A 10,897-nucleotide genomic window follows, 5' to 3' on the forward strand; every position below is an offset into this window, starting at 1 on the left:
AAAAAGTCTAGTGTTAGATAGAATCTTGAGATATAGGCTTCTTACACAGGCACAATTGCTGGTTGTATTTTTCAGGATGTTCTTTGGTAATGGCTATTAAAACTAAAATCATGCATATGACCTTAATTTAACAATCCCTTTTAAAAGCTACTTCATAGAAACACGAATAGCATAATAAAAAGTGTGCAGTGATATTTATAACTCCATTGATTGTGGTCACAGCAGAAATGCAAAGGAATGGAACTCTTGATAAGAGTGATATACTCTCATACTAGAATGTCATGCAGAAAGTTAAAGGCATCACACAAGCAACATATCTAACAAATCTAACATCTCATCTGGGTTATACATAAGGGGTGTCTATGCATGGGATCTTACACTGTACACAACCACAAATCCCTCTTCACCTGTATCTATTTTTAGGGGAAACATGGGAGCATATGTTGGGTTTGTGAGATTACCTGCTTGTTGTAAGGGACCCACAGGTTTGAGAATACTGGTAAAAGGAATAATGTTTTCACAAAAAAGGAATTACTTTCACTATTCATGATTTTTTTGGCTTTTTCAAGATCCATAATATACATTATTGAATTTTTATGGATACTGTATTAAATGCATAGACTACATCTTTCTATCATCTAATGTCTTCACGTTTTTCTTTTCATTCAGATTTTCATTTTAGAAGTCTTTCCCTTCTTTGGTTAGGTTTGTTTCTAGTATCTTTCGGAGATATTGTAAAGTATTTTACTAATTTCTTTTTCCGAGAGTTTATTGATTGTATATATGAGGAATACTGTATCTAATATATATGTATTGATTATTTTATTCTGCAACATCACTATAAATGTTTAATGGATCTCACATTATCTAGAAGATTCTATAGGATCTTATAGTAGTCTATAGGATCTTATATATAGTATTTTGGCTTAACTTACAGCATAGTCTCATGTTATCTCCCAATAGCAAATAGGGATAACTTGACCTTTTTCCTTTCCTACTTTTATATTTCTTTGTCCAATTGCTATAAATAAAACCTCAAGCACTATGCTGAGTAAGAGAGGAGGGAACGAGCCTCCTTGTCTTATTCTGGATTTTAGAGTAAACATATCAGTTTTCCCATTTAGTATGATGTTGTTTAAAAGTTTGCTGTATACAGCAGTTATTATAATGTTATGGGCCTCTAGGGTTCACCAGCTATTCCTTCCATGACTGGTTCGGGCTAACAGCAACAGTGATGTAAGGGCATCACACCAATGTTTAGACACTTTGACAAATGTATCACATCCACTTAATAATGACAGTAGCTGGGGTTTTCCCACTGGGATCTGTGTCCACCCAAGCCACATTTTTTGTGTTCTGGTTTGTAGTACATGAATTGCCACTTGTGGATCAGGGCTTTAGTTGAACGTACACATGATCATTGTGACACTATCGCATAAGCCTGGCAATTTAATACTGTAGCACATACAATCCATAGCTGAGCAGGACTGCTTGTGAAAAATTTGCCTCTGCAGCACCTTCTAGTACTGTGAAAGCCAATGAGGAAGGAACTCCTAGCTCAATTTCAGTTATATTTTTATATGTTCCTATAACCAAAATATGTGATGTCATCAGTAGCAGAGTCTTACCATCTCGAGCATGCAGCAGCAACAACAAAAGTAGACTTTATGGTTTGCCGGGCTTTAGGCTCTTAACCCAGGCTAACAGTTCATACCCTACCCCTTGCACTGGGGGTTTTACTTCACAACCTTAGGGCATCATTTTTCATTGGTGCAAGATGCCTCGTATAGTTAAGTTCTTTAACCTTTAATTTAATAATGCACCTTTAAAACTAACCCAATTATAATATAGTTGTTTGGTAGGTTAAAGTATCATTGCTCCTGGTTGTCATCAGCCCAGTTTTTCACATCACTGTGAAATGGCTACATCTGTCACCCATCAGTTAACTGTTGGTGCCCTCATAAAACACTGAATTGGGTGAGACCACTGGTGGAGACTAGAGCTCTTGTGTGCTTGCACAGAAGTTCTTGTAAGAGGACTGTGACGGTATCTAGACAGGCGAGGAATAGTTGTAATCCTTGCTGAAAGGCATACGCCTTATAAAATCTATTTGACAGCCACATATGGCGCAAGTTGACCTAGGTAAGTGTGCAATCTACATCTGATGCCCTCATTGGATAGCAGGTAACACTGCTTTTTGGCATGTCCTGCAAGAGGGTCTTAGCCTGCTCATAAACCTCTTGAGCCTTTCTACCCAAATCCCAAATCATTTCTTTCTGCTGCTATAATTAAAGAAGGGATTAGATGTCACTTTACACTTGCTTTCCACACTAGGATTTTCTCAGATCATAGAGTAACTCTTTTCTCACAAAGCCCATGAGCTGTCCCTATTCTTGACTTATGGAGGCTGGCACTTATATGGGTTCTTGAATGACACTCGCACCTTCTTCAGGTTTTAATTGCTAACATAAAACTGTTCTTCTCTAGGTGAGAAAAATATAAGGGATAGGGAAGTAGGTGGATCCAGAGGGTCCTAGAAACCTACAAGAGGAACATTATGATGGGTGGATCTGAGCCCAGGGGTTCTGCTTGATCAAAGGCACCAACCAAGGACAAAACATGCAGCCATCATCAAACCCCTACCCAGATCTAACCAAGGGACAGAACATTCTCCACAGTTAAGTGGAGACTGGGGACTGACTTTCACAGGATCTCTGGTGCCCCATATTTGGCCATGAGAGAGAGAGAGAGAGAGAGAGAGAGAGAGAGAGAGAGAGAGAGAGAGAGAGAGAGAGAGAGAAGATTTTCTGTTTATGAGGATGTTGCCTCAGCTGATCTTTAGTATACATTTGAATCCCCAAGAAGTAGGCTCTAATACCAGTGAAGAATTGCCTTTGCAGCAAGGTAAAAAGCTACCAAAGTGAATGAAGGCAAGCAGGCAAAAAGCATAATCCTCTTTCTTTCATGTCCTATATATGGGCTGTCATGAGAAGGTGTGGATTAGATTGAGGTTGGCCTTCCCAACTCAAATGATCTATCAAGAAAAATCGCTCACAGAGAAGCCCAGCACTTTGCATTCTTAGTTAATTCCAGATGTAGTCAAGTTGGCAGCCAAGAACGGCCGGCACACTAGATTAATACCTCAAGAGAAGCTCAGCATTATCTAGAAATAGTGTTGTTGTTATTTTTGGCTTCTTGGTGAGGTACATTTGAAAATGTCCCACTAGGTTATTTACTACAGACTCACCAGCATCTAGGAATCCTACTAGTTATTAAAATACAGCAGTTTAAGAGATTAACACCGCTTTTCCTAAACAATCTTAGTCTGCTGGGTGAGCTGGACAGGCAACAATACATTATGGTGGGTTAGGTTCCTTTCTGGTGCTATGAGAAAATGCCTGACATAAGCAACTTTAGAGGAGAAAGCATTTATTTGGCTTACAGTCCTAAAGGGGTAGAATCCATCACAGTTGGGAAGACAAGAGTGTAGTGGAATTCTGGTAGAATCATTATATGTAGGGTAAACATGAGAATAAAACAGTTGTTTTTTCATCGTATCCAGGGTGGACATCAGAACAGATGGTTATTTTCTAGAAGTACCTTGACCTTGAAGACATCACTATAGAACACTATGCTTGTTTTCTGTGATCTACAGAGCCGTTTTTCTGAAGGAACTCTACAGCTTTTGCAGGACTTTGGTCACAAGACAGTCCCAGTACCCCTGGAATTACTGAGTGATGCAAACAGTGCATGCTAAGGGTTAAAGTTGCGGAAGCATGATTTTTTTTTCTTTCATGAAACATATAGACTAGGGGCTTTGGTATGAGGAACTTATTTTACTCAAAAGCAACTTTTGTGTAACAATCATTAAATATGGTTCCGTGTGGCTGGTTGAGGCTCAGGTCATTGCTGCTGTTCCTCCCCGATGCCTGCAAGGCCACATTTCATCCTGGGGTGACCTGTAGCCAGTTTGCTACTTTGTAAGTTCTTCTTTTCTTTTCTTTTTAAAAATTTACTTATTTATTAATTCATTCATATTACATCTCATTAGTTATCCCATCTCTGCTATCCTCCCATTCCTCCTTCCCTCCCACTTTCACCCTATTTCCCTTCCCTATGACTGTGACTGAGGGGGACCTCCTCCCCTTGTATATGATCATAGGGTCTAAAGTCTCTTCTTGGTAGCCTGCTATGCTTCCCCTGAGTACCACTGGGCCTCCCCATCAAGGGGACATGGTCAAATATGGAGCATCAGAGTTGATGTGAAAATCAGTCCCCACTCTTCACTCATCTGTAGAGAATGACCTGTCCCTTGGATAGACCTGCGTGGAGTTCAATGTTTACTGCACATATTGTCCTTGGTTGGTGCCACAGTTTGTGCAGAACCCCTGGGCCCACATCTGCCTGTCATAATGTTCTCCTTGTAGGTTTCTAGGACCCTCCTTCTATTTCCCATTCTCCCATACTTCTCTCACCTAGAGTCCCAAAAGGATGCCTCACATCTATCCCACTTTCCTGGTAGGTGAAGACTTTCATGGGACATGTCCTTGGGCTAGTGTCTAGTTATAAGTGAGTATATACCACTTGACTCTTTCTGCTTCTGGGTTAACTCACTCATTATGATCATTTCTAGTTCAATCCATTTGTCTACAAATTTCAGGAGTTCCTTGTTTTTAATAGCTGAGTAGTATTCCATAGTGTAAATGTACCACAGTTTCTTTATCCATTCTTCTACTGAGGGACACTTAGGCTGTTTCCACCTTCTGGCTATTATGAATAAGGCCACTATGAACATGGTTGAGCATATGTCCTTGTTGTGTGCTAGAGCATTTTCTGGGTATATTCCAAGGAGTTGAATAGCTGGGTCTTACGGAAGCCCTATTCCCAGTTTTATGAAATAGTGCCAGATTGATTTCCAAAGTGGTTGTACTTTGTATTCCCTCCAGCAATGAAGGAGTGTTCCTCTTTCTCCACATCCTCACCAGCACAGGAGACAACTTCCTGAACAGAACACCAACAGCCCAGGCCTTAAAGTCAACCATTAATAAATGGGACCTCATGAGGCTGAGAAGCTTCTGTAAAGCAGGAGACACTGTCAACAGAACAAAGCGACAGCCTACAGACTGGGAAAAGATCTTCACCAACCCTACATCTGACAAAGGTCTAATATCCAAACTTTATAAAGAACTCAAGAAATTAAACACCACCAAACCAAATAACCCAATTGAGAAATGGGGCTCAGAACTAAACAGAGAATTCTCAACAGAAGAATATCGAATGGCTGAGAAACACTTAAAGAAATGCTCAACGTCTTTAGTCATCAGAGAAATGAAAATCAAAATGACTCTGAGGTTCTATTTTATACCCATCAGAATGTAAGTTCTTCTTTTTCCTATCCTTTATCCTCCAGGTTTCACCCCCTAACACTAGACAGGAAATAAACAATGATAGAAGGAAGAAAGGGATTAGGAAAATCCATGAAGCTAATTTCTTTCCTTTTGTTTCTTCTTTGAGCACAACTACTAACAAACTGCAACCACCACCTCCACCACAAACTGCAATCCAGTCCTGCTCCCAAGAATGACAATGCATCTGGCAAAACTGTCCCGGCAAATCATAGTCAGCTGCTGTGGACCATCCAAAACAGCCTCATATCCTTATATGTGGGATTAAAATGGAAACACTTTCTTATAATCTCTCTCTTTGTGTCTGTCTCTGTCTCTGTCTCTGTCTCTGTCTCTCTCTCTCTCTCTCTCTGTGCTCTGTGTGTTTGTTTTAATGAAACCAAAATTCCAGAATTCTCATGTAACCTTGCATCCACACTCAGAAAGCAGAGAAAGAACAGAAAGTCGACCCAAGCCCTTCCTCCAACAAGGCTCGATACCATAAAGGCATATCCTTTTCAAAAATAGCTGTATTCCTTGTTAATTTGTATTTACCAAAATAAAGAACACATATTATTTCATGCCATTTTTCAATCTGTTCTTTTCCTGTGGCTCCAGCTCAAGAAGCAAAATGATTAGATTTCAAATGCTTATAATGTATAGTTTTGTGATGTTTGGGGTTTATTTAGTTGTCTGGGAGACAGTTATGCTCTTATCTGTAGACTTTGAACTTTTACAAACCTACTTTATTTGAGGTTCATTAATGTCTATACCTCCCTTTCAATCCACCTACCCTAGATAGGAGAGAAAGGTGGTTAATGGGGACAGGAGAAGTAGACCTATTTAATCTCAGTTCCTTGGGTGGATTCCACTCTTCATCGTCAAGATCCCATCAAACTCATTAAGCAGCAAAGCAGCAATTCAGCAAAGGTGACTGCAACCAAAGCAGCTGACACCCTGCGCAGCAGCCAAAACTGAAAGTTTGAAGCATTTTCTGGAGCATTTCTCTCTAGGAGTGTCTTGAAGCAAAGCAATGAACAGTCTAACTGTGCAAAAACCAAAAACCCTTGTTTTGGGGGCACACACACACACATCTCACACACACACACACATCACACATACACACATATACTACATTTATCACTAGCCTATTTTTCAGTAATACTTAATATTACTTACTATATAAAAATTCAATATTACCTATTCATCTGTTTTTGTACCCACGAGTTGCTTCAAGTTTGGGAATATTTAATTTTCATTTCATGATTATGGTAAATGCTCCACCCCTTATTCATACACTGACATTTATATCTACAGTATAGTTGTTGACATGAGAGTTTGGTCCTCATGAATGAACATGGCTTAAAAGAGTTAAGAGGAACTATTTTAGGACTTTTAAAAGAAACTTTTTGCCATTTGTCATGAGATAATCTCTTCTTCTATTAATCCTAAAGATAGGAAGAGAAAGACCACTGACCAAAATCATGATGACCAAATTATGTAAGCAACTAATTACACAAGCTCTTTAAAAAAAAAATTCAGGTACACAGGTTGCCTCTCCCTACAGCAGGGTTTGAGAGGTTAGCATTGGACATAAAAAAGAGAAAAATTTTATAGATCAGGGAAAGAGGGTTTCAAAATGGGGAGTTTGCTGGTCAAAATAGGTGGGGTTATAGGAGCAGAACACAAGCATAGCAAATTAATCATAACAACCTCTTGAAACAAAGACATGATTGCAAGGTGGTCCTAACAAAGTAGTCATAACAACAGGTAGTCATAACAACCTTTTGAAACAAAGTAGGGTTGCTAGATGGTTACAAACAACTTTATGAAACAAAGACGTAGTTGTCTTCCCTCTTAAAACAGGAAGGAGTCTAGTTTGTCTTTACCATAAGATGACTTTTAAGCCTAAGATGGAGGCAGGTCGATTCATTATTTCCATGTAAGGACAGAGGGGGAAATGAGCACTTACAAGATACTGAATGTCAAAACCTCAATTTTGGGTTTCCCACACTCTAGAAATGTGAAAAATAAAATTATACTGCTTACAAATTATCAAGCTTGGAGAATTTTGTTATCTAGCACAGAGGGTCTAGGAGAGCAGTGGTGGCTTTTTTTTTTTTAAGCTATTTTATTGGGTTCTTACATTTACCACACTTCCAAGACTTACTGCATCCTAATTAACCCCTTCCAACTCCCCCCCGCACCCCCAACACTAGGTAGAAGAGAAATAAGGATAGAGAGGAATGGGGGAGGAGACCTCTATAGGCTCCTTCCTGCTGATTAGGAACATAGAGTTCCTGGAGGCAAATCCAATCTTCACCATCATAATATCAGGCAGTCCAGCAAAACAGCAATCCAGCAACAGCAAATGCAGCAGCAGGACAAACCAGCAGCAGCGAGGGCAGCAGCAGGGGAGTATCAGCCACCTCTCCAGAGTGCCCTATCCCTCTTTGGGATCTGATATTTATAACCTCTCAAGAGTCCCCAGAGTTCCAAACGTAAACTATCTGCAGCTGTCCAAAATCCTGCTAGTGGATGAGGTAAATCATAACCACTTGCTGTGAAGCAGCCTCTTATCCCACACCAGGAATTTAAAAGAACCATATTAACATAAGTGTTTTGTGTTGAGACAGGGTTTCTCTGTGTAGCTCTGGCTGCCCTGGACGTGCTTTGTAGACCAGGCTGGTCTCAAACTCACAGCAATCTGCCTGTCTCTTCCTCCCAGGTGTGTGCCACCCCACTCAGCTCAAAACCGATTTGTTTTAAGAAACCAAAACTCTCACTACAGAGCAGTCTTCAACTATTTGGTTGTTATTCTTCTGAGTGTCTGAGAGGTCAGAAAACAATGGCTTTTAAGTTTAATTTAATCAATGTCTGGCCTTTGTGAAGTTTATGGTGCAAAAAGAATATTTACATCCTATAAGCTTTTAAAGATGCAGAAAGTGAATGATTAATAACTTGCCTCAGAAAAAATTGCTAGCCTACTTGCAGAGAATTTGCATTCAAGTTGAATATAATTAAGATCCATTCCTAGACATTTTATAGCTGTCACGTTTTTGAAAACCATGTTTATTAAACTCTTAATGTTCCATTCAATAAGCTGTTCTATGGGCATTTAATTGGATGAAGAAAAACCTTTTTGTTTTTGAAAACGAACCCATTAAACACCTTGCAAGGGTGTTAAGACCACAGTCATATCAGCACCAGGAAGACACAAGACATGTGCGTGTGTGAGGGCTCTTCCTGCTTGGCTGCTGCTCTGTCCTTACAGGCCCTTGCACAGTGTGTTAGTGTTTCCATGGCATGAGACTGAGGAAACTTTAAGACATTGTTTTGCTTTTTGTTTTCCAGAGAAACTCAAACCATAGGATGGAGAAGCAAGATAGACATAATTTAAGTCCAGACATTAGGTCATATAATTGTTGTTAGGTCTCAAGCTCGGTACAAACGACTGAGGTGCCTATTCAACACATCACAGCAGAAGCTGGCTGTCAGGTTCTAAGTACCTCATCAACTGTGACAAAGTCATCCCGACTGGCCTCCCCTTCCACCAAATCTCTCCAGCCCCTGAGCATCCTTTCTTTCCCCAAAGCTTCTCTCCTATATAACCCAGCCATTTTGGCTACAGGGTCTCTTGGCTGCTTGGTGTCCTGGGTGGCTCATGGCCTAATCTCCTCTCTTAGCACTCTTCTCTCCTCTCTCAGCTCACCCCTCTCTTCTTTCTTCTCTTCTCATGTCACTCCCTGTCTCCAATAGTCCAGTTCAGTCTGGACCCTTCCAGATGCTTCTGGCTGTTCTCTCCCTCATATCTACAATAACCTCCTTAACCATACCTAGGAGCTGTCACATCTTCAGTTTTTCATTCAGTTGTGGGGACTAGCAAATCTATAACACTCACAAGAAAAGCCAAATATGCTTGAAATTTAGGCAAGAGTTGACAATCTAGTTTTCACTCTGAATTGTTCTGAGGTGAAGACACAGGTGGGGGCCTCCATTTGAAGGATCAGAGAGGAAGTAATGTCGGTCTTTGCCAACAGCTAGGATGGCACCACATTTCTAGAGAGCTATCCACAAACCGGCCTGTGCATCACATCAATAAAGCACCTTAACTGCTGTATCTATCCGTATGAGGCAAACAAAGTTGAGGCATTCCTCCATCTCTTCTCCTGGGTATGTCCTTGCCCCATGCCGTCTAATGAGAGAGTGGCCTTTTCAGACTCCTAGTTATGTGTGACTTATGAAGCAGGTGGAGTTATGGGCGAAGGAGGGATGTCTATTTCTATTGGTCACGGCCTTTGTACCATTTCTCTTAGTAGTGTACAAATGGTATCTAGCACTTTCCTCGCCAGCCGGGCATATCTGTTCACAGGGCAGTCTGTCGGTGTAACATGTTAGGCTGGGGTTCTAAGTACCTTTAGAGATTTAGTTGTCCTTTTCTCATCCTACACCCACACGCGCATTTTCTGTCCACAGTAATAAACACAGACATGACAATTTTACGTGCGCTTACACTTTAGGTGTACGTAGGTCGGAAAGCCACACAGTGAATTCCAGCCCGCACTTGGGTGTTTGCCACAGTGGGTTGAGCAGGCTTTCAGAGGTGAATGCTTGGTGACGAACTGGGGGCGCGCCAGATGTCACGCCGCCAGGTCCTCCTAACTCATCAGAGCTATCTTCGTTTCCACTCCGGAAACGCAGTTTTTCTGTTTCAGTCAAAGAGGGTCCCTAAGTCGCCACTAAAACCGGTATGACGGGCTCGAGATCTTGACCAGACACCCAAGGCGCAAAAAGGGAACTCACGGAGCATGCGCGGGACCGGAGGCGCACGCATGCGCTCTGGCGGACGCCCGGGCTCCCGGGCCTCTCGCGGCGGCTGGGCGGCTGCGCGCGGCTGACGTGCCTGGCTGGCGGCGGCGGCGGGACTCGGCGAGGGGGGAAGGAGCGCCGCGGAGGTGGATGAGGTGGGGGGCCGGACCCGGAAGTGGGTGGGCGCGAGCGCGGCGGGGGATCGGAGCTGGGCGGCCCCGAGCCGGCGCGGGAGCCCGGGGTTCCCGGTAATGGGCCTGTGGGGCGCTTGCCCTGGACAACCTGGGAGGGAAAGGGTCACGGGCGCGCGCGGTTCTCCGGGCCTGGCCAGGCTCCGCTTCCTGCAGCCGTCGCCGGTGCTGACTGACTGACTGACTGACCCCACTGTCTGCGCCCCTCCTGGGGTCGCCCTGCCCTGTGGGTTTCGGAAGGTCTGTCTCCGAGGAGGACCCGTGCCGCGCTCGCCCGGGGAAAGCATGCTAATGGAGACTCGTTTTTTCGTGGCCGCGCTGGCCTTATTGTCACTGTCCCAGCACCCAAAACCGCGACTTGCAACCCCGGCCAGTCTGCAGGGTTCGCAGCCTCGTCGGGACACTCCTCTCTTCTGTTCTGTTCTTTCCGCCTTATTCGTGAATCAGGCCTGGAAGGTGTGCTGTGCCTTCACTTAACACCGTTCTTTTGTTGGTCGTCTTTTCTAAACCCTG

The 10,897-nt window shown here is 42.6% G+C and overlaps 1 protein-coding gene across 1 annotated transcript in view; it reads right to left on the reverse strand.

Moving 5' to 3' along the window:
- Nucleotides 1-10,671, reverse strand: part of Crb1 (crumbs cell polarity complex component 1) — a 209,882-nt gene extending 199,211 nt beyond the window's left edge. Inside the window, exons 1-2 of the mRNA XM_051148315.1 lie at nt 10,188-10,671; nt 9,898-9,978 (exon numbers count right to left, since the gene is read on the reverse strand). Of these exons, the coding sequence (XP_051004272.1) occupies nt 9,898-9,978; nt 10,188-10,671 (565 nt within the window). The remainder of the gene's footprint in view (nt 1-9,897; nt 9,979-10,187) is intronic.
- Nucleotides 10,672-10,897: the final 226 nt, after the last annotated feature.

This window comes from Acomys russatus, chromosome 6, assembly GCF_903995435.1.
Source record: "Acomys russatus chromosome 6, mAcoRus1.1, whole genome shotgun sequence".
Classification (NCBI taxonomy): domain Eukaryota; kingdom Metazoa; phylum Chordata; class Mammalia; order Rodentia; family Muridae; genus Acomys; species Acomys russatus.